The sequence below is a fragment of the Lepisma saccharinum genome, chromosome 3, assembly GCF_977018435.1.
Source record: "Lepisma saccharinum chromosome 3, izLepSacc3.1, whole genome shotgun sequence".
Classification (NCBI taxonomy): Eukaryota; Metazoa; Arthropoda; class Insecta; order Zygentoma; family Lepismatidae; genus Lepisma; species Lepisma saccharinum.
This window is the reverse complement of record NC_139231.1, coordinates 43,512,626-43,538,150: the sequence shown is the minus strand read 5'-3', so window position 1 is coordinate 43,538,150 and position 25,525 is coordinate 43,512,626. Positions and strand designations below refer to the sequence as shown.

At 36.9% G+C, this 25,525-nt stretch overlaps 2 protein-coding genes across 3 annotated transcripts in view; both read left to right on the top strand.

The window, feature by feature from the left end:
* Positions 1 to 22,862, top strand: part of LOC145985767 (alpha-tocopherol transfer protein-like) — a 41,472-nt gene extending 18,610 nt beyond the window's left edge. The window contains exons 2-8 of one of the 2 annotated variants that reach the window (XM_083119843.1): positions 7,938 to 8,102; positions 9,363 to 9,454; positions 10,323 to 10,476; positions 12,572 to 12,765; positions 14,188 to 14,298; positions 17,014 to 17,158; positions 19,506 to 22,862. In XM_083119843.1, coding sequence (XP_082975969.1) covers positions 7,958 to 8,102; positions 9,363 to 9,454; positions 10,323 to 10,476; positions 12,572 to 12,765; positions 14,188 to 14,298; positions 17,014 to 17,158; positions 19,506 to 19,558 — 894 coding nt within the window. In that variant the 5' untranslated portion in view covers positions 7,938 to 7,957 and the 3' untranslated portion in view covers positions 19,559 to 22,862. The remainder of the gene's footprint in view (positions 1 to 7,937; positions 8,103 to 9,362; positions 9,455 to 10,322; positions 10,477 to 12,571; positions 12,766 to 14,187; positions 14,299 to 17,013; positions 17,159 to 19,505) is intronic. The other variant, XM_083119844.1, reaches the window with a different exon arrangement.
* A 1,119-nt stretch (positions 22,863 to 23,981) lies between these two features.
* LOC145985766 (clavesin-2-like) overlaps positions 23,982 to 25,525 on the top strand; it is a 39,932-nt gene continuing 38,388 nt past the window's right edge. The window contains exon 1 of the mRNA XM_083119841.1: positions 23,982 to 24,059. The gene's annotated coding sequence lies outside the window, so the exon portion shown is untranslated. The remainder of the gene's footprint in view (positions 24,060 to 25,525) is intronic.

Below are 25,525 nucleotides of genomic sequence, written 5' to 3'. Positions count from 1 at the left end.
ATAGCAAATAGTTTAAATTACATGTTACCTGCGGAAACATCGTATGTTCTTGACGGGGGTGTACTACTACACAAATTGCCATGGCCAAAAACTGGAAAATTTTCAGATGTGTTACAACTATATAGCAGTCATATTGCTAAGCAATATAAAGTTGGGGCAATTGTATTTGATGGCTATGTCATCTCCAGTCCAAATGATGTAGAGCATCAGATACGCACAAAACAATCATCAGTAACAGTGAAATTTACTGAGAGCTCTCCACTTTTTATTCGCAAAAGACCTTAGAAGCGAATGACCACACTGTGATTCATGCTACAGATGATGCTGACACAGTTATTGTGAAAACAGCACTCACCTTGGCAGAAGAAAAGCATGTAACAGTTGTTGCTGACGACACCGATATTCTTGTACTTTTGATTTACCATAATACACGAAATATTTGTTTGCAGTCATCTACGTTCAGTGATAAAAAACGTGATATTAAATCGATGCAACATGTGCTTGGAGAAAGGGATGCGAAATTATTCTCTTTTCACACGCTTTAACTGGATGCGATACCACAAGCTCCTTATGTGGTAAAAGTAAATCAGCAGCATATAGACATTTTTGGAAATGTGAGGAATTTAGCATTTGCGCTACTCTGTTCGGATCAGAAAATGCAAACAGAAAGGAACTCACAGATATTGGCACCAAAGCATTGGTATCATTGTACGGTGGAAATCCAAAGACAGAGACTCTCTAGTTGAAAAAAATTGCAACTGACAAAAGTGAATTTAATATTGCAAGATTGCCACCTACAGAAGATTCTGCTGTTCATCATCTTCTCCGCGTACATTTACAATGTCTTTGTTGGAAAACTATGAACACCAATATTGACAATTCCGAAGAGTAGGGTTGGAAAAAAGTAGGAGGCAAACTACAGCCCATACCTTGTGCAATGAGCCCTGGACCAGAGTTATTACTACACATGATCCACTCCACCTGCAAAACGGATACAAATGAGCCGTGTGGTAGTGGTAGATGTACGTGTCGACGTTATGGTGTGGAATGTACTGAGATATGTTGTATCTGTTCTGGTCGAGATTGCACAAATAGTGCACTGAAAGGAAGTGATTTAGAAGAAACTTAAGAAGACTATTAGATTTAGCTATTCTCTTATGTAAGATGAAAAATTGATGAAATATATATGCATTTGTATTATAAAACGCATTTTGATTACTAAAAATATGATTTTCAACACTGCATAAGCTATGAGTTTTTCAGCCACTATTTTGTTATTTATTTTTATTTTTTAAAACCAATCTCATAATCTTTTTCAGCATGAAATTTTCCGTAATTTGATACCACACACGTTTTCTTATGATTTTTTAAAAAAAATTCAAGGTGGCGACCAAAAAAACGCATTTCGCACTCATTTTTCTAGACCTTTAGTATATCAGAAAGATACCAACAACGAACTAAAAAAATCAATCCCCGTCTTTGTGGGAATTAGTTCCATCTATCACCTATTTTTTGCATATATCTACTGTACTATATCTTCTAGCTCAAATATGCGTTACAATTTTCAGAATTAAATAATAACAGGTTTCGGTTAAACATAGACAAGTTCTTCTTGCATAAACCCATAAATCAGCTGACTTGCTTTACACGCATATGATATATGTGTAATATTTCAACATAATAAATTGGTTTATTGAATCTCTATGTATAGTTTCAGTACTTTGAACATCCACACAGATAGTAATTTTTGATAATCGTGACTGTGCATAATGAATAATTCTTTCCTTTCAGGTAGGGGGAACTCTGTATGTGGTGGTCAATTGTAACGTGTTGTCATATTGATGGAATAGATAATTCCACTGCTATAATAACAGACAAAATTGACATACAATTAATTTACTTTGATTCAGGGAAAACGAGTTTAAGTTGTTTATCTTAATATTGATAGTCCACAATATCATGAAGATAGCTTATGTTGCATGTTGCAAAATTTATGAGTTAGTGTTAGGAGTAAGGCAATGTGCTCAGGCGAAATCAGTATATGATGTATGGTGCCATTTAATTCAATACATTCATATAGTTACATCTAATATCTTTCAGTATAACTTGGGTTAATTGAGGGGGTGCATGAATAAATTATCACTTTGACAGAAAATATGTATTGATTGGTGTGTTTAATTTACAATAATATTCGGTTGTTGAGTGCATATTTTGTAGTCTGGGAATTAATTTACTTTGACTGTGGCAACCTAAGGTTTAGACTTTAACATTCCGCAGGACAGCTGTAAGCGTTACCAGTGTTACCAGGCAAGTTGTCCTAGAATATGGAACGAAGAATGGGTATATCGGAAATTGTGGTGTCAGGCAAAGTTGTTTCTTGAAGGATTCTAGTGACGCACACGGGTTTGAAAAACGGGAGTTTGTGTCTTGAAGTATCACTCTGAATTTTATTGCTAAGTTTTCAGGAGCCCGTGTCGCAAGATTGTTGAGACTCAATTGTTGAGTCGTTGCTGCCGCAGAAAATCCTGGTTTAAACCAATAAGTTTGACCAGATTTTCTTTTGAACAAATAAGTTTGAACGAATGTTATTTAGCCCGTCGCAGTACCTCACGTTGTATAATTTCAATGTTAATTTGGTATACAATCGAATTCTGCATAATTCGATAGATATAAAATCTTTCACTATTTGAGTCTGTATATTCCGGTTAGGAATGTATTGCATTGTTTGATGACAAAGGTCCTGTAGCTGTCAGAAAATTAATGCAGGGAAAGGTAAAAATACCATTGCATAAATTAGCATTTCGTAATTATTAGTGTGTTGTGTAAAAATCCCATGTTGTTGGAAGTATAGAATTTCAATAGAAAGTCAAATTGTATGAAAAGCACAGACATTTCAGCATAACTTTCTTTATGATAAACGTTCTTGAAATGCTCATGTATTAGGGTGAATTGCACACTTACTGAGGAAGTTATGAGCGATAAAAATAAATTGCGAGTTTGGTTGTACCATTTGAACAGGAGAGGAATATAACAAAGGTGTGTTGGAAACATGAAGAAATGCTTGTATTTCATGCTAAATCTGAATAAATCAGTGGATTGTATTTTTGTGTTACATTCTCCCTATTAAACAATGGCTGCTAAGTAGATATAACATAGTCTAAGTAATTCTGTACTAATCATGTCAGTCTCTCTTTCAGTGGGGAAAACGTAGGAGTGTAGATTGGATAAATGAGTGCAACTGCTGGGTGGTTTTAATTTGATAACCTTACTCAGAAACTTTCACAAGATTCTAACTTACAGTAAAGCATGATCAGACATGTATTTCATTCAAGGTGAAAATCAAAAATAGGGGAACAATTTATTGAGCAAACCTTGTCACCATGTTCGATAGTTCACCATACTCAATTGGATGGTACTGGGGGTAGGTTTGTAAATTACCTGGCGTGTTCCGGTGATACAGGGTGTTCACTAAATTGTCCGACCAAATTTAACATTTTATTTATTCATAGTTTTAAACCTGGTAAGTGGGAATCCTTTATTTTTCTCTAGATGTAAAGTAACTCTGTGAATCTCTAAAGAATAGACGCCAGTGCCACCGCACGGTTATATTACATGAAGTTTGAGTTGGCTTTAGATAAGTATTGATCTGAGGACGTTTTGGCTGGGGAATTATGGTAATCTAAATTTCGTGCAACTTAAAGGACTGGGCATCCACGCCAGGGGCGGACCGTGATAGCATCATCAGAATACTACCGTTCACAACATCGGCAAACGAGATCCTAGAAGAAGGACTTATAAAATGCCAAGATTAACACAAAAACATCGAAAACAAAATGCAAACCGTTCTCATTACTGATACAATATATAGCAAATAATAATAATAATAATCGAATAAGAACAGATGTCACATAAAGATAAAACTAACTGAATAATCAACTACGGAAAATTGCATTTTTTGTGATAACGCATAAATTCTGATTCGAAGGCTAACTAAAGGTTGCAGAAATTATTGGAAATAAGAAAATCTGAATATATTCAACAAAAGGCAAATTAAAATTTATTGTTAATAAGATAAATTAGAACAAAAACGAAAGTTACAGAAAACTACAAAAAAAAAATTACCAATATTTTTTTTAATATTGTTAACTGGTACTGGTGGGGTATATAAGCTGTCTAGTAGCGGGTGTTACCTCCCCTGCCATCAATTACAACTTGTAACTGCCGTGGTATACTGTTTCTGGAACTATTGCGCGGTTTCTGATATGTCATTTCAGTTGATCCCAGACGTGCTCTATCGGATTTAGGTCCGGACTTTGTGGTGGCCATTCTAATCGCGTAATCCTAACTTCGTTCAAGTACTCCGTGACAATATTCGCAATGTGAGGACGCGCATTGTCATGCATAAAAACAAAGTCCGGCCCTATGAATGGTGTATATGGTACTACATGATCTGCCACACTTTCTGTAATATACCTGCAAGCTGCCATTGCCCCATTCTCTACAACAAGCAACTCTGTACGTCCTTATAAAGAGGTACCTCCCCTGACCATGACACCACCGCCTCCAAAGGGTGTTATTTCCACGAAACGACATTGCGCATAACGCTTATTAGGTCTTCTATACACATGTTCAAGCCGTCTGATGAACATAGGTTGAATTATGACTCATCGGAGAATGAAACCTTTTCCCACTGCTCCACATTCCAATGTAAGTGTTTTGTAGCCAATTCCAGTCTTCGCTTCCGGTGACGTGCTAACAACCTGGGACCTGTAGCCGGCCTCCGAGATGATAAACCACTTTCATTCAGTCTTCTACGAACTGTTCGTGAAGAAACCACAGCTCTATGAACATTTCTCAAACGCTGTGCCACAATATTTGAAGTCGTACGACGGTGATACGCATTAAACGATCTTCCGTGCTGTTGTGCATCGTTTCTGACCAGAACCCGGTCTTCTACCATAGGAACCAGTTGCATCATACGGTGAGTCACATAATTATTCGGACAGATAAGATTTCTGAATATTTACTGACGTAGTCGTGATATAATACGATGATAAATGTTTAATATTTATTTAACAAACAAAACACAATATGAGCACACTGTTAATTATCTTCAATTATCTTTAATATAATATATTAGTAAAATATTTTCATTAAACAAAACAAACATTTTTTGTGGGTTAAACAAAATTATTCGGACACATGGAAGGAGAAACAGGAAAACACGCTTCAAAATCAACGAACAGAAATGTCAGTATCTGGTAGGCATCCCTTTCATTTTTAACACCTCGGATAAACGATTTGGCATACTTTCTACCAATTTTCTGGTGTACACTGACGATATGTTGGCCCATTCATATTGAAGTCTCTCCTTGAGGTCTGCCTTCGAGGTTATAGGTGTTTTCCTCACTTCTATTTCCAACTTACACCAGAGGTGCTCAATGACGTTCAAGTCTGGAGGCTGCGGTGGAGGATGGAGCACTTTTGGGCAGTTGTACAATAACCATTCTTGTACTACGCGGGAAGTGTGCTTCGGGTCATTATCTTGATAAAACATACAGTTACAAAGAATGCCCATCATTTCAGCACTAGTCTTTAGATTTTACTTCAGAATGTCAAGGTAACGGTACCTGTCCATTGTCTGTTCGATGAAAGCCAACTTACCAACGCCTTGGGCCAACATGCAGCCCCAAACCATTACGTGATAACCCCCGTGCTTCACTGTTGCTTGTAATTTTTCCCCTCGGAGCTCCTCATTTGGTTTACGTCACACTGTTACCCTCCCATCTGACTCACAAATATTGAATTCACTCTCGTCAGTGAAAATTACCCGATTCCACCATGTCTGATCCTTTCCTAAGTGTTCCTTTGCGAACACCAGTCTTTTTGTCCTGTTTGACTTACTTACAAATGGCTTTCTCCTGGCTACACGGCCATGATAGTTTGCCCTTCTGAGCACTCTTCGTATAGTTTCAGGATGACTATGCTTTCCACACTCCTCAGCTACCTCAGCACACACCATTGGAGCACTCATCTTTGTTTTTTTTTGTTTTTTTTTTTAATTTTCCTCACGATTACTGTCTCTTCTCTGGGGGAAAAATTCTTGGTCTCCCTGTATGACCGTGGGACTCGATCCTGTCTTCATCTTTAAATTGCTTATTAATATCTGCAACTGTATTTTTTTTTCGTTTTCAACATTGAGGCAATTGCACGGTAAGTTTTACCCTTAGCGTGGTGCCATATCACTAACTGACGTTGTTCAAATGCACTTTCCTTTCCTCTTCGCCTAATTTCTACATAGAAAATCGTCTTATATCACAACTTTGTTAAAAAAACCGCGATCGTAATTGCTACAGAAACCTACAGGAAACCAGAGTTAATATACGGTATATGAACAGAGTATACATACATCAATCAATCCGTAAATCGAAATGGTCACTGTATCGCAAACTTACGTTAACATTTACTATGTGTCCGAATAATTTTGTGGCACTATTTTTGCAACGGTAGGGATTCATCCTTCGTTATATTGTTGCTGATGTTCGTTTTTTAACTTTTTATCGTCCAATTTTGTGATAAACATGAAATTTTTTAAACGAAAATCAACTTCAACGCTGTACATAGATTTCACTCCCTTCCCGCTCTTAAACGTTAGAAATTTACCCTGTGTCCGAATAATTATGTGACTCACTGTACCGTCTTAGAGCTTCATGGATAGTACTTCGTGCTATATTTAGCACTCTAGCAATATAGGGTACACTACGATCATCATCGCGAAGAGCTACTGCTTTTACTACCTCTTCACGTCTCATTTTCAAGCTAGCAAACTTACAATACACTTGCAAGAAAAATACCAGCAATGACAATGTCAATAATATCTGTTACTATGATTACTATGAACCAAAATTCATGGCTCTCTAGACATTAAACAAAATAACATCAACAGGAATTGAAAATCAATAAATTAAAACAAAATTGCATGAAATTGATTTTGAGCCTACTAAGTATTCCAAATAAGTAAATACGAGTAAATAAATAAATAGATAAATAATAAACGGAAAAACTATGGAAAATGTTCAATAATGAATGTTCAATTGTTCAATACTTAACTGAGAGCATAATTCATAAGTAATTGCAATTCAGATGTCAAATATTAAGGTGTCCGGTTTTTTTTGTCCAGCAGTATATAAAACATACTGCGTGTATATATAACGTTATATGCCCCATTAGCACGGCAGTTGTGCTAAAGGAAAAATCACCTAAAAATGTCTGGACATGAAAAAAGGCCGAAATAACAAAATACGAAGGCAAGGCAATAAAAGATGCCGAAGCTTCTACAAATGTAAATCCGCCAAGATAAGTAAGTCCAAATTCCGAACTATTATTTCTGCATCGGCCTTTATGGCTAGTTGAAAAATAAAATTCTACCCTTACCTTGTATTATACCTCGTAAATATAGTATTTGATTAAGGTTTACGTTAGGCTTTTTATTTTACTACGACCAGAGGAAACTAATTGCAGGTTGTACAGTGCGATCCATGAGTATTACCCTGCAAATTGTCCATGACTATTTTCATTAATTTTTCTCTTACATCCTATGTGTTTTTAAGCGATGGATTTTTATGTATGCTGGTGCAGAAGTTGTCAACAGCTTGTTTTGAGTTTTCTTTTAATTCTTGAAGCTCTTATTGGATTAAATAAGATGTACGAACATGGTGATGGACAATTTGCACGGTAATACTCATGGATCCCACTGTACTGCGATTCTTGTTCCCTGCTATAGGAGCAAATGGTAATTCCTTTCAGTGACACTGAGGTACGTCAAAACAGTCTTCCATTGTAAACTATCCACTCTTCGCCACTATTACAGTTTTATATGTACAAATATTAAACTAACCCATTGTCATACATTAACCTTCTTCGCTCGTTTCTTTCAGTTTGCTTTCAGGACTTCAAAATGGAAAACGGTGTAAGTCTCTTCAACGATTCTAAATATCAGTATAACCTTCCGGATGACTGGAAGAAGAAAGCGCTTGAGGAACTTAACGAAAATCCACACACGGTTCTACAGGAAGTTGCAGCCTTCAGAGAAAGTGTGACAAGTAAGCTATCTTATTTGGTAATCGAGAACAACTGTTAGCATTTTTACGCCATTTGCATGATTATTTTTATGCAAAAAGTTTACTTTGAGGAGTTAACATTCTATGAAATAGAATATTATATCAAATAGAATAGAATAGTTTGAATAACTTCCAGTAGAGAAATTTCACATCCAGTTCCGTGACAGAGAGATTATTCTGGAATGGTTATTACAACCAAGACTGTTATTACAGTCAAATACAACTTGCTTGTGTGCCTAATTACATAGTGTACATTCCAAGAGATATAGTAAAATAAATAAGAAAGTGAATGTTAGTTTATTTCGAGAGCCAAACTTGTAGAAAATTCATAGCAGTTAGCGAACTTATTGTTGAATCGACAAATGGTATAGGTTGTTAATTATGACCTGATGAAACACAAAGTAACATCAATGTGCCATAAATAAATTTCAAGAATGTTTAGTATGGAGTAAATTGGGAATTAGAATTGTTTTTAAATATCTCCATGTACGAGACTTCATAGGATAGGAAATACCTGACATTACATCTCTCCAGTTTTCATGTTGTTTTAAAAGTAGGGTTATGCAACTTTTGAAATACACTGCATAATCTTCTATGAGGTCGACTATATGAATAACAGCTCGGAAGATTTTCTTTGAAACGCTTAGTATGTAAATTTCTGACACTTTGCATCACACTTTCATACTCAGATGATACTCCTTACTATGCGAACCTTAAAATTAGTTCTCTCACTATAATGAATAGAAAATAGTAACACCTTAATTGGACATTAACGAATCGTACCATAATTTAATTCCACCGCATTTACACATCACCTAGAATGCTAGTACCTAGAATTAATTTGGTGCTCTTAACCAATGCTGTCCTCCCTATAGAATTGAACAAATAACAAAAGTCCGCAGCCCTAAGAGAGAAATAAAAAAATATATATATGTGAAGGAGAGAAGTGATTCTTGTCGGAACGTGGTGTCTAGGCGAGTTGAAGACAAATTAAGATGGAATGTTGATATAAGAGCACTGCCACTATTTAGACGACCAATTCGAATTAACGCGTGTTAGAATATATAGGAAAATTAAGAAAAGATGGATGGAAATTTTAAAAAATCACTACCTTGCCAATACTTAGATCGATTAGAAGGAGCACCAAGGTGAAAAGTAACAATAGTTTTTTTATCGAACAACATCAAACTGGCCTATCGGGTTGAATGTATACTGACATTTGTCTCCAATTCTCCCCTACAGACATTGAAGGTTTAAAGTCTCGTTTGGACGACTGCTTCCTCCTCGCCTTTTTACGAGCAAAGAAATTCAACAGAGAGAGAGCACTGAACACTGTAAGTCTCTACAAAATCACGTAAAATATTAAAGTAGGTAAGTGTATATCTGGTATCAACTACCAAGAATTAGTAATGAGGTATAAAGGCTAGGAACAAAACATGGAACAAGCTTCTCTCGTCTCATGTATGAAAAATGTTGTCGAAGTCTCGTTTCGATGTACTAACTCTAGTTTCCAGTCACGCAATAAATGATACAAATGTGTAACAAAATAATATTAAAATTAACTAACTGTTCTGTATGCAGGCTAATGAATTTTAACAATAAGTACACCTATCTTTACTCAATTTACAAAATGATCAATAATTTGATTTTCGATAATAACTTTAAGATCAAGCACTTCAACACACAGTTTCATCTTGACCTATGTTCTCAACTGTTTATCATCTCTGTTGGAAGATGACGATAGTGCTTCTTTAAGAAATCCTTTTAGCTTTTTGAGAAGAACTGGTCCCTTCCAGTATATTCTTACCTTTTTAATGTGTTGTGTTTGTCCTGTGCAGGTCCCTTTACAATCTTGTACTTTTAACTTCTCCCAAAGGTCTTTTTACACCTCTTTTTCTTAACTCTTAGCTAAGAAGTTTAAATAAGGGGCTATTTCCCCGCATACATTGAAGGGTGCAGAATGGCCTTATGTGCCGAAACAACCAACAATATTGATTCATTTATTCCAATTTATCTTTGGATTATAACACTAATTTAATTATGTATCCTATTGTAGTGAAAACTTATTAAAAAGTTCGCAATGGAGTAATCTAATGTAAACATGTTCCTGAAGATCGAAATGTAACCATACTTCGAAATTTATTGTGTTCTTTGATATACATTGCTATTACATAGCCAATATATATATTCTTTCTTCTCCAGCTATTGAAATACTACAAATACAGAGTCACATACCCGGAATACTTCGAGCCACTGCTAGTTTCAGAGAATACGGATATGTATTATCACAAGGAAATATACAAAATTCTCCCTCAGAAAGACTCTCTCGGAAGGATGATCGTTATTATTCGACTTGGTAAGTTCATAATGCAAGCAAGTCAAGTTTCAAAATCCATGCTCTTCTACAATATATTAATTGTAAGTACTAGTTAGTTGTATGTATACATACATACATAAATTTATTGAATTTTCAGCTTTAAATTAGACTGTTTATGTCCAGCACATGTTTAAAATGTAAACACTTTTAATTTAGTTAGAAAATTCAACACAACCAATTCAATTACATTCATAAATACACATTTGCAGATGCATTCAGTTTTGAAATGAATTCCAAGTCCTTTCTTACAATTTCATAATAATTTGTCTCAGAAATGCAAGTAAAATATATCGAATACATATATCTTAATTTGTACAATAACCAGGTCACATTTATTAGGAAAAGCACATTACTTTCTGATGATGCTTTGCATAACATCTATCGCATCGGCATAGGGCATCAAAAACAATGCGCTAAATACCATCCCTTGAATTACCAGAAGTTCAGTCCATAAGATACACTAGTGATTTATTCTGGAAAAATAAGAAATGATACATGTTTAGGTAACCTTTCCTGGAAGAAAGAGACACCAGAAAGTGAGTTCTTATGATTCTTGACTGTGTATGTTGACACAATTTATGGATTCTTGTCCTTATCTGTCTCCTTCATCGTCGCATTTGTGAAGCAGAATGTAGGCTGACATTTTCCCCGTTCTGTTTTTTGAAACAATCATAAGAACTGTCAGTTTCTGGTGGCACTTCCATCCAGCAAAGACGCTTAAAGATGTATAATTTCTTCTATTTTATAGTAAATAACCAGTGGTGTAACAGCCCTTGAGGGTCAGGGCCTACCTGCCGACTGCCGGCCTCATTGCCACATGGCCCAGCAGAGGTGGGAAATCATCCAATCAGTTCCATTTGTGTGGTCAGCAGGACGAACTCCCAATCATTGTTGTAGATTTCCATGACCGGATTACGCTACTCATCAACTTCGTCACGATGGTTGCGTACCCACCGGTACCATATACTTGCCTAAACCTCAGGAAAAAAATTAACGTCGAACCACGCGCCCCTGATGCCTTGGACGGGCACGGTACGGGACCTATTTTATAATACAGTTATATAAAATGAACAGTTAACTCTGTAACTAGGAATCTATTGATTCCAATATCATGAAACTGGTAATTAATTAATTAGCAAAATAAGGAAAAATCGATGCACCACAAAAAAAAAACACTCGATCGTTCTAGGAAAATCTTGTAGACAACTCTTTAATTGTACAATCATCATCAGCTTCATATCTGGCTGTTTTGGCCCAACATTTGTACGTTGTAATATAATATGATTCACGTAAAGGGGAAAATACAGTATACAGGCGAGCTCACTGTGTACTTTTTATACTCGGGAATTTTCGTGCAAGGCAAGTTGGAGACCACAGATTGGCCAATAACAATTCAAGGTACAGTGACCTAAACGCGGGAAAATAGAATAAAATAATATTTCCTACGTCCTTCACTGTGTCACTAAGCTGGCTATTGAGCTAGTATCAGGAGGTTGAGTCGATAATGTTTAATGCTAGAACATTATACAAAACATTTATCAATTTGAAATTTCAACAGCACAATTATTTGCAATGAGTTACAAGAAGTTCTCGTTTACTACCAGTAAAATACCATTTTTGCCATCAATGTCAACTGTTCACATTTCTCGCGTAACACAACGATTTTGCGAGTAGAACGGACTAGACTTCAAAACCATACAAGTCATTATCTCGATGGTTTATCCGAAGAAGGAAGGAACGATACAATACCAATATATTTCCATCTTCCAATCTTGAATATATTTCAACACATTATTTTTCTTATTATTATTGGTCTTTTCTTGCATACGGTGAATCCAATACTAGAATTTACTACAGATAATGTTGCGGAATTAGACTACCTAAACATATAGCCTACATTTAAAAGAAGATTATTATTTTCTAACAGCTTCGAAAAGTATTAATTGTGAATATGGCAACAGATCAAAGAAGGAAATTGAACACTTACTCGGCCAAACAGAGGGCTATGATACATCATGAAATGGTGTTCCAGAAAGTGCAGTAAAGGGAAGTTTTACATTCATATCTTTTCCAGGTAACTACGACTTTCCGAGCATGACCACGGAAAGAATGTGGAGGATGATCTTCACCAACCTCGACTCTTTCCTGCTTGACCAAACATTCCAGGTTGGAGGAATGGGACTCGTTCTGGACGGCACGGGTGCGGGATTGGTGCAAATGAGACATATCAACGTCAAGTTTGTCAAAGTATTCTCCCACGTTATGCTGGTAATTATAACTTGATTTAATACTAGAGATAATACAAGAGTACCACTGTCAGTCATAAAAGGAAACTTAAAGAGAATTGCAGAAAATACAAAGTAGGATATCATGTATCCGCTGTTCTTTACAAAATGCTCACAATGGGACTAGGCTCTAATTTTTATCACCCAGTAGAATATTTTAATATTCTTGTATTATTATGCTTAAGACACAGGGTGCAAATTAATGGAAATGGGGTGAGAGCGCCTCCTTTCCCCACTAGCCACAAACATCCCCGTCAAGAATTATTTTTATACCGCCAATAAATAATATTCACAATTGTTAAACATATTTTGCCATCCAAATTTTAACTCGCTCGTGCAGGAAGAAGACATTTTCATGTTTTCAAATGTTATCAGTGTAACCTTCATGATACGTGCAGTAAATGTAAAATTCTCAGTGTGTACTCAAGTTTATTATCAATAAATGCTAAAATAAAACAATATTATAATTGATATTCTCAGCAAATATTCTAACGCATTTTACAAACACCTTCGTTGGGCTTCTAGTTTCGTCATTTTCATACTAGCTACACAAGATGAAGGGAGTTGATGAATCTTTTTCGTAACATGCTAATTTAAATATTGCCGACAATTCAAGATTGTTGGCTACATAGGCCCGTGAGGCTAGAGCCCACCCAATAATTTGTCGCGTTAGTGTTATTATTATATTTGTTATTGTGATTCGTGGTAAAGTGCTTATTGAAATCAATATTTTTTTTAAAAAAAAAGTTAGGATTCATCGTTGGTGGGCATTAATAGCATAATACATGGAAATGAGGATTTATGATATTTTTTATAAACTTATAATTCAAGTGTTTTGGAAAGCCCCTGCCATTCTTGAGGAATTAGGGGCAGGGTTGTTAAAGGCCAAGGAACCCATAAATTCTAATGGGTTCTACTGGGTTCCGCAACAGGATCGGAACAGTTTTTCTCGCACAATTTAAATCCGGTCCAAGTTGCGTATTGCTTCATTTCAATACGGAAATTGGACGCTCTTTAAACTGATCCGGAAGAAAAGGTTGCTGGACCGCATTTAAATTGATCCGGAAAAAGGTTTCTGGACCGTATTTAAATTCATCCAGAAAAAAATATTCCTGGACCGAATTCAAATACTTTACAGATAAAAAGTCTATTTACGGTCCAGAACCCATTTACATTGCTGATTTTCTCTCCTGGACCGGAATTGAATTTATTTAAAAATCCTGGACCTTTAACAACCCTGATTGGGGATGGCAGAAAGTGTCCCCCGTGGCACTTTTCAAGAGGTTTACACTTAACAAAACAATTAGAGCGAACGTCAGTTGTAAGAAAACAAACATATAATTTTCATTGCTTTTCATTGCTTATCTGTATTTCATGATTTCACTGCTCCCTTCCTTTTTTGCAGGACACATACCCGGTTAGATTCAATGTGATCCATTTGGTCAATCTGCCTATTTATATGCACATTGCATTTCAGCTTGCTAAACAATTTATGACGAAGAAAATGATCAAGAGGGTAAGCATTGGTTTGCTGTACGTAATTTACATTGTAAATCTGTACGCTGTCTCGGGAATCTCTGGAGCAAGACCGCCCATAAAGTCAGAGAAGGGGAGGAAGTGAGTGGGTGGAGCAGCTTAAATATATATTCTTATGAAATACATCTCCACACATGGACGTCCGCAGGATTTTTTCCAGGGAGGGGCAAGGAAGGTAATTTTTTTCCAGGGGGGCAAACAAGACACATTTTCCCTAAAAATAGTGTTGTTCCCTAAAAAAACATTGCTTAAATTTGAATTTATGGTGTTCATGCAATAATTAACACATATTATTGTGGCTAAAATGAAATTATATGTGTGAAATACATAATTTTTTGTTGACTTTTTCCAGGGGGGGCCACGGCACCCCTTGCCGCCCCTTCCGGACGCCCATGTCTCCACATGGGGGTATGAGGAAGGCTAAATTGGAAACAGCTGGGTATCAAAGTAATGCACGCTGCCACAAACAACTGATAGCCAGGATCAAAACACTCCTACGGTGATACCACGCGCAAAAGAATCTGCGCAGACCCGCGACTCCTGTGCATCGTATTCCCGCATGGAGGGGAGAGGCAGAGCGGAGCATGCTTCCTTGTGGGCCAAGTTGAGACCCGGGGAAACGCGGAGAAAGGTGGCAACAGAACTTCTGTTGTCTGCTTCTTATGAATCAAATTGTGTATCGCCCACTACAGGTAAACGCGCGGAAACGAAGCGCGGAATTTCCGTGCCATAAGTCTGCAGGTTATCTTAAAGATTATCGCCCACTGCGCGAAGGATTTTGCCCAAAGTTCATTTGTTTGTAGTCGCTCCATATACCTCCAAACACGGTTCACAGGCCCCCACCCCTCAGTTAAGTTGAAGTAACTTTTAACGTTTCGTTTCTTGTCTTAGTCAAGTGTAATTTTGGTTGACTGTTCCTGACAGTTCCAAATTGACTGTTCCAATCAGGACATTTTGACCTTAAGAAATTCCAATCTCCTGCTCATAGAGCATAAACTACACAACGTAATTCTCTGCAATAAAGAAAAAATGATACCATACAGAGAATTCTATTGTATGTAATTGCACAATGCACGTGTACATATACAAGCCTTAGCACAGCTCGCTTCGATGTCAGAGGTCTCGAGTTTGAATCCCAGTCTGAGCATGGGTGCTTTTTATCAATTCCATCATATCATTCATCATCGCGATTAGCCAAATGTGGTGCAAAATAACCAAATCAATCATGCACGTGTATAAAGAATAAGAATAAAGATATTAGAGGCAGAAAAAGTCTGTTTGTATTGAGTTATTTATCAATCAACAATAATACAAAAATGACCGTACATACTTGCTTGTTTCTGGACCACAAGACTCAAACAATTAGGGATGTTGAAAGACACTGCATATTTATTATTTTATTAGTAAACAAATGTAGTTGAAGGGAATCTAGTACAAGTGTACTGTCATCCTAACTGATACTATCTCACTGCAGTCGCATCGCTCCCTCTTACAAGCCCTTCCCATCTCGCACGTTCATTGGTCGAGCCTCCTCGCGTCACTACTTGCGCGGTGACTTGTTTTCGTTGGCTTGCTCCAGAGATTCCCGGGATAGAATATATTACAAAGTTACAATCTCTTATGATTTGGCAGTCTATGATTTTGCTATTAACGTAAAATTTGGTGTTCACTTATTGATTGAGAATCACATAGTATATCCGTACGTGTAAGCCAGGCTCGTACCCAAAGGTGACCCACCCTCGAGACATGAAATATTTTAATGTGAACTTATAAAACATACGACAATAACGTTGATGATTTTTCAGAATTTGCAAGAATTTCGATTTTGTCCTTGCAGAATGAATGGGTTGGTTCTGGAGAGAGACAGGCTACAGAAGTCTGCAGTCTGAATATTTGGTAATTTTAGTTTATTGATGCAAGACTACCAGATGTGCCGATTTAGTCGGGACAGTCTCTTTCTTATAATCAATGTCCCGACTTTGTTCGTCTCGGAATCTACCTAGGACAGACATTACTTAATATGAACGGAGACCTTTGCATCACTATAGGCATTATACTGGTTATGTATGGCATACTGTAGACTGCTATGTACATTGTTACAATTGCCTTGAACTTTCTTATGAGTCAAAAACAGTTGACACTCGACAAACAAATATGAACCCCTTGATTAATTAATGTTTTCTTTGTTGTTTTCTTTTCATTACAGTGTCACTAATATTTGACATTCATTTTCACAGAGAAGAGTTTTGTAAACTCTTTACATAGTACAACAATTTAGCTCTCCACCTGCACCACAAAGTCTGTGGTCCCTCTTCGCCGCCACTGAGCAGGAGGATAAAAAGTTTGTCTTGTATCTCAAACCTCGGGACTTTTCTGCAACTGACGTCTATTCTGCCAATCCCAGAATGGCTTAGGATCAATGAATGTAATGTAAATAAGAGAATGTACTTCTCATCAGAAAAAAATGCTAGATCATCTTCTCAAAAATTTGCCTGAAGGACATTTAGCAGATACAGTTAATTTTCCAAAACATTCAGGAAATTAGGAAGAATATTCTTCTTTTTCTTCTGAGATTCTGTCAGTCGGAATTTTTACTGCAAATTTTATTATTTTCTACTTGTAATTGTCTTGAACATAAATATACTAATACAGTAATGACCCTTAACTAAAAACCACATGTGCTTTTCATTTACAGTTCGTAATCCATGGATCAAAAGAAAAAGAGTTTGACAGTAATATTGCGCCAGATATCCTTCCCGTAGCTTACGGAGGAACCCAACCAGGATTCGACAATGATTTCTGGTTGAACCGACTCCAGACCATGGAAGACGAAATAAAAGGTATGCATTGCACTATTGAATACATAAAAAAAAACCCTCCAAGAAGGGAAATGTTTGAATATGTACAAATATATAGGGTCAACCCAGGTGAAAATGTACGTATATTATAATCTCAAATTAAAATTGTAAGTTGAACTAAAGACAAGTTAGTTAGATGAGAAATGTACATAAGTCGTAAAATAATACCAAATTAATACATATGCAGATTGTTGAATATAAGTGTTTATAATAATAGCCAAGTCCAAAATAAAATATGGAATCACAGCGAAGACTTTAGTATTGTTTGTGAAACTAACATAATGCCAAAGTTCAACTTTATATTTGTTCTGTCCTGTCCGAATATTCGTGTGATCTAACTAACTAACTAACTCTCTAGCCTTCTTAAACCCGAAGGTTCATGGCTGCAGCAACACAGGCCTTCCTTCTGTCCCTATCTTGAGCAAGGTCTATATACTCTTTTCCATCCCTACCGATTTCCTCTAGGTCCATCTCAACGTTGTCCTTCCATCTTCGATTTGGCCTTCCTACAGGTCTCTTACCATCAGGTTTCACAACAAGAATCCTGTGAACTCCTCTTTCCTCTCCCATTCGAGCCACATGGCCTGCCCACCTAAGTCTTCTTGATTTTATTATTCTAATAATATCTGGACATGAATACAAATTATGTAGTTCTAAATTATGTAACCTTCTCCACTCACCTGTCTCCTCATCTCTTTTTAGGTCCAAATATTTTCCTAAGGATCTTATTTTCAAATATGCTCAATTTATTTCCTCTTTCAATGTAAGGGACCAAGTTTCACACCCATATCACACTACAGGAAAAATTACTGTTTTGTATATTTTAACTTTTAGTTTCTTAGATATTAAACGAGAAGACAAAAGTTTATGAAGAGAGAAGTAACATGAATTTCCTGAATTAAGCCTGCTTTTTATTTCCTCTTTAATATAATTTTCATTTGTTAATATTACTCATAAGTATTTCAATTTGGAAACTGATTCAAACGAGTTGTTATCAATAATTAGATTCTGATTATTACCTAACACTTGGTTTCGACCTGTAAGCATATATTTAGTTTTCTCTTTGTTAACTTCCAAACCTATCTCTTTAGCAGTTTTGAAAAATATTTTAGCATTATTCTTGATTGTATTTATATCATCCCCTAATAACTCTACATCATCTGAATATGCTAACAACTGAGTCATACCATTTAAAGTTGGTTGATTTGGTGTTTTAAGTCCACTTTTATGCACAGTAAGGCTAATCGGGACTGGACCTACAGTTTAAAGTGGGATCCGAACCACTTGTGCCTCCACCGGGTATCGAACCCGGGACCCCTTGATTACAAGGCGGCGACGCTACCACTGCGCCATTGGGGAGGCCCCAGTCATACCATTTAATTGTAGTCCTTCTTTAGTTTCTTTTACCTTCCTAACAGCATATTCTACGGCAAAATTAAAGAGCAATGGAGCTAATGCATCTCCTTGTTTTAACCCATCATGAATTGTAAATTTGTCAGACACATTAATACCCACACGAATTTTACTTTCTGTTTCACTGGTGCATACTTTTATCATACTAACAAGCTTCTTAGGTATTCCAAACTCTACTAATATATTATATAATTTATCTCTTTTGACCAAATCATATTCTTTTTTTAAATCAATGAATAGCTGATGGACATTTTGATTATATTCCCACTTTTTTTCAAGTGTTTGTCTGATGTGAAAATTTGATCTGTAGTTGATTTGTTACGTTTAAATCCACATTGATAATCACCTATAATTTCATTAGCATATGGAGTTAGTCTTGTTAAAAGAATGCTAGATAATATTTTATATGTTGTTGAGAGTAGAGAAATTCCACGGTAATTATTGCAGTTCATTTTATCACCTTTTTTAAACACAGGAACAATTATGGATTCTTTCCACTGTTGAGGGATTTCTTCTATATTCCATATTAAACAAATTAATTTATGAATTTGACATATTAACGAATTTCCACCACATTTAATTAACTCAGCTGATATTAAATCAATGCCAGGTGCAATAACAGCAAAAACTATTATTAACTACTAATGAACGAATATCACAAATTAGCTGGTAAAACTAGGTTGTGTGAATGTCATTTCATTTCTGCTTAATAGCATTGATATAAAATTAACTTACGCTCATTTATGTACAGGTATTATCTGAATTAATAAAGTAATTCGTCTCCCGTTCATTAATCTTATTTCGTTTCACATACAATGAGATCTGTGAACTTTTCTATCATTTCTATGAAAACAGAAAATTATTTGCTGACATAACATTGATGCAAATATAATTGACTTCCTTCAATTCATTACAGAACATGCCACTAAATATGGATTCCAGTCAACTAGAGATTCAACCAAAACGTAACATGATATTGTGTGTGAGCAAAGCAACAAAGTCAAATTATACCCATGCATTAACGGAAGCATATAATGAAGCAATGGTAACAAACTACTCATCTAAACATTAATGAAGGTAGTGTACAAGTGAACACGTGAGGCACACTCTGTGTTCGGAATATTTGGTGTGACGTAGGCTACATTCGGCGCTCACACAAATTTTCACAAAACGACAATCTTGGATCATAATTATTTAAAAAAAGTCTCTCAAAGAATAATTCGGCGTTAAACCAACGTGCAGATGTGAATTAAATGCATAAAACTTAAAATTATGTAATTATTCTTCATACAAACAAGGGACTTCACGTAACGTCATACAGTCGTGACCGTTGAAGACCCTTGAGCTCTCACATGCAAAAATTCTACTTCAGTAATAACTTTATTCATCTTCTTCTAATAGACAGACAATTGTTCAACTTAAAGTATTAAAATATCAGATAGAATGATAGGAACACGAAGTTTCCATCAGTTAATGTTATTTATTGGTAACGGGTGTCGTTGCCATCTTACGATGATCTCCAACTATATATGAACAGAACGTACGGTTTCAACTGATGTGTCTACTAGGGATGGCCAGATCCGGATCCTAGCGGATCCGAAATCCGGATCCTAAAATTTTTCGGATCCGGAATTTTCGGATAAGGATCCGTTTTGCCATCCCACATGCGCTTCTTTGGAAAGTAAGAATGTGCTTATAACATATTGTTACCTGCTAATATACATATATATATAATATACATACCCATATATATATAGTGTGCGTGCGCGCGTGCGCGATTTGTAATTAATTAATACACTTACAAGGGAGGTCTAAGTCTCCCCCTCCGATTTCCATGAAACTTGGCATATGTATAGAGGCCTCCCCCCTCAAATGTCAAGATGAGGAGAAATTGAAGTGGGGATCTGACCCCGAAACCACGTAAATATGGCATAGGAAGAAACAGGGGGCATAGGGCCTCTCTATACACCTGTCAAATTTCATGAGAATGGGAGGGGGACACAGGGGTCAGATAATCCCCACGTCAATTTGTCCTCATCTTGACATTTGAGGCGGGTTTTGCCCCCTAAAACAGTTTTTTAGCCGAAACAAAAAAAACAAACACGTATTTCTTCCTTTGGGCCCCTCTATACACCTGCCAAGTTTCATGAAAATCGGAGGGGGACACAGGGGTCAGACCCTTACTTCAATTTGTCCTCAACTTGACATTTGAGGGGATTTTGCCCTCAAAAACAGTTTTTAGCTGAAACAAAAAAACATGTAATTCTTCCTTTGGGCCCCTCTATACACCTGCCACGTTTCATTGAAATCGGAGGGGAACACAGGGGTCAGATCCCCACTTCAATTTGTCCTCATCTTGACATTTGAGAGGAGGTTGCCCCCTAGAACAAATTTTTTGACGAAAGAAAAAAACACGTATTTCTTCATTTGGGCCCGTTTATACACACACCTGCCAAGTTTCATGGAAATCGGAGGGGGACACAGGGGTCAGATCCCCACTTCAATTTGTCCCCATCTTGACAATTGAGTGGGTTTCGCACTGTAAAACAGTTTTTTTTAGCTGAAACAAAAAAAAACTATTTCTTCCTTTGGGCCCCACTATACACCTTCCAAGTTTCATGGAAATCGGGAGAGATACACATAAGTCAAATCCCCACTTATATTTGTCCTTATATTGACATTTGAGGGGGGGTTGCCCCCTAAAACAGTTTTTTAGCCGAAACAAAAAAACACGCATTTCTTCATTTGGGCCCGTTTATACACACACCTGCCAAGTACCATGGAAATCGGAGGGGGGCACAGGGGTCCGCTCCTCACTTCAATTTGTCCTCATCTTGACATTTGAGGGGGTTTTGCCCCCTAAAACAGTTTTTTAGCTGAAACAAAGAAACACGTATTTCTTCCATTGGGCCCCACTATACACCTGCCAAGTTTCATGGAAATCGGAGGGACACAGGGGTCAGATACTCACTTCAATTTGTCCTCATCTTGACATTTGAGGGGGTTTTGCCCTCTAAAACAGTTTTTTTAGCTGAAACAAAAAAAAACATGTATTTCTTCCATTGGGCCCCACTATACACCTGCCAAGTTTCATGGAAATCGGAGGGACACAGGGGTCAGATCCTAACTTCAATTTGTCCTCATCTTGACATTTGCGGGGGTTTTGCCCCCTAAAACCATTTTTTAGCTGAAACAAAAAAACACGTAATTCTTCCTTTGGGCCCTACTATACTGCCAAGTTTCATGGAAATCGGAGGAGGACATTTAGATAACCTCCCTTGTTAGTCTTACACTTTGTAATTATTTAACACTGCATATATTATAATGTTTTATTTTAATTTGTAAAACTGTAACTGTAGAACAATTGCATAATTTTGGTATAACATTTTTATCTTGTTATATGTGTTAAAGGTTTCATCCTGGAATGGAATGTCTCACATTTATGTGTGTTTTCATTTCCAATACATTCGAATGAATACATATTCGTTTCAATGGCATTTACAAAATCACCTCTGACATTTGTGCACGAGTGTGTTAGCCGATGCGTAGCAAAGTATTTTAGGAACAACACTTGAAAAAAATTCTTGTAGGACTAACGAAAAAAATTCTTTGTAATCGAAGATCATAATACCTTTTAAGGTGTGGTAATATTATAATGGATTGAGATACGAAACTCTCGGATCCGGATCCAGATCCGTAACTTTTGGATCCGAATTTTTCGGATCCGGATCCGTTTGGCCATTCCTAGTGTCTACCAAATGTCTCGTATTTACATATTTGAGGAAGTTCTACTCTATTTTTGTTAATTTGAATTAAATATTCTTATAGCGCCAATATACAAGACAAAATAATCAATTGAGTAAACACGGAATAATTAAAATAGTTGTTATTTATGGACTATACACACAAATACATACCTACTTACGTATATGTGTACAAATACGTACGTATATGTAATGGTTGGCCACCATAAAGCCATGCCTGGGATTTTACGTTTGATTATTTACATATGTATATTCTATAATTTATATTTATATACTATAGAATGATGTGTTGAATACAACAATCACTAGAATTACTAACATATAAGATTTATATGAGACTTGTGTTCTTTAGGATAGAATCATGATAGTATGGTTGCTGTCATATGATTACGATGTTTTCAGTATTGAAACAAACTGTTAAAATGTGACAATTGCTTTTATACTATTTTCTCATGAGAAAGCTCTGGGTTCTTTCAGAAACGAAATTATGCTTGTATCGATGTATATGACGTGACCAATAAAATCTCTTTTCTCTGATGTTTGCGTCGTCATTTCATACTAGAATAGCTTCTTCCAATAGAAAAAACTCTAGAATAGCTACTAGGCAATGAATATGGTATCCCTATGATGAAAAATACTGAAGGACTTCAAAAACTCTGACTATGCTCTGTCCCGCCTTATCTCTGGAGCAAGGCCATGCATAGCGGCAAAGAAAGGGGGGTAATCGAGTGGGCAGAGCGAAGCAGTATACGTTCGTGCAACTGGTAACTGCAGTCGCTTTCCTCCTTCCACGCAATCCCGTTCCCTTTCACGTGTTCATTCGTGGAGTCGTCTCGCGTCACTACTTGCGCAGAGACTTGTTTTCGTTAGGTTGCTACAGAGATAGCTGAGACAGAGTATAGTTACATGCTTGTGTGTTACACCAAGGAGGACAACAGCTGATCTATTCTAAAAATAAAACCAGTAGTTCTACACTGTTATATCACTCCCTACTGAAATGATTTGATTGATTGCGACTTTTTGCTAAGCTCGAAGATGCGGATGAGCGATGAAGTTGATGAATGAATACTCACAAACACCCATGCTCAGGCATGGATTCAAACCCAGGAACCCTGGCGTCGTGCGCGACGTGCTAATCACTTTGCCACGGAAGCCGGCTACTGAAAGGGGCATCAACTCAACACTGCAGACTATTTCTGGAATTTCTTCACAGATCATACTGAATTTAACTCCGTCAACAAAGAAAACTTTCACCCGAGCGACGACAAGACACGTGCCTCAGCCACAGTCAAAGCACACATAATATTGTATTCTGTGACTTAAAACTTTGCTTATCGATGTTAAAGTTTGCCCGTGTGGGCAATGGGAGAACTTCAGCAACAATAATGCGTAGCAGGAGCTGAAACATGATATGCACGCGCAGCAAAAGTCGAGTATCGCTAGAATGTTTTTTGTTGAACAAGGAAAAGCCCCATTGTAGCAACAAAGTGACGCCATAAATGATATTGAACTATAAACTGCGACCCATTATATTTTTCACCAAGCACAAAACTGCAAGATATTGCTTGCATAATTGTTGACCCAAGATAAAAGAGTAAAATTGGAACAACAAATCCGCTCTTCGTATTACGCATTTCGTCTACGATAGCCGAACACAAGTGTCTTCATTTGTTCGAAATATCTACAAGGAATATCCACGCAAACAGGTAGCTACTTCTTACACAATATTTATTAATATACAGAAACATACAGGAGTTAATTAATTCTGACTATCCGAGTGTATTTTTCACACGAACACATGGACAATGAAATGGTATATGCAAAGGTTATCGGTGTGACACAATAGAATTTTGAGTTTTTTTTTTGTTTTAAGTACACTTTATTCACAGGAAGTCTAATTATGACTGGACCTACATTTTAAAGTAGAAAACGAACTACATAGTGCCTGCACTGGGAATCGAACCCGGGACCCCTTGATTGCATGGAAACGACGTTGCCACTACGCCATCGATATAAGAGATTCAGTAACTCGAGTAGGGAAATGCAGAAGCTCTGAAGGGTAGCGATGATACGAAGGAAACTGTGGTATTATTTTATTGAATTGAATTGAATTTAAAATTTTGGGTGCGTCAGCACTAAGGCTATTTTGCACCCGTCACATTATACGGGGTCCAGCCCATTATCGTTACAAATAGCAACTCTATCGTTGCAGAACTAAAATCATAAAATATTAAAATGTTCTGACTTTCGTTAAAAGCTGAGGCTGTACAGGGGCACTCAGCACACATAAGGACAAAAGAACAGGACAACACGAACAAAATTATACTGGCCATGGGGCCAGTCGCCAGAGCCTCGTTAGTCTTCAGTCCAGGGTGTACTAACGTGGAAGTGAGGTTGACATTTGGGTGTACTACGTGGAAGGTCACCCCTTACACCCCGGTATTATTTTAGTGCTGGCTGGGCTATGAATCGTAACGTACTCTGAGTACGTGGGATCGAACCAAGAACCTTAACCATTGAGGGGGGTGGTGTAGCTCGCTTAATCATTCATCCTCCTTATTTGAGCACTCGCCCTTCAAGGTAAGCCTAATGGTAATGGGCGAGAGGTACTAACTACACACTTGGAAATGGCAAAACACAAGCTTTCGGATTTATACCTTCAAGTCTAGATCAACATGGTTGGAAGTAACAATACCTGTCTGTCTCTGATGATACAATTCCCCGCTGATAGCTGTTCATATCGAAACGTGTTCGATCGCTCAATCTCCTCAGTTCCTTCTTGTTCGGCGATTCCAGGCAAAAGACCCCACACCACACGTTGTTCTCTGTTTTGTTCTCTTTCCTCCTTCCCTGGTCGTTGCCCTGAAATACCTGCTGATCAGCACCTTAACTCCCAATAGACCAGGAAGGATTTGTAAATTACTGATGTGACATTCTTTGAATGCCTGAGAGAGCAACGGCTGGCGACAGGGGTTATGAATTCAGGCTAGCTATAAATCTCAATTTAGAGGAGATTGATACGGAATATCATTCGCCCTTCCCCTCCCACACTCAAATCACTCAGAACTCAAAATATGTAATTGACACAAACATGTTGACTTCAGTAAAAAATTACTGAGCATAAGCTGCTAATAATGGACTTTTGGTAGATCAAAATACACACATAAATGCA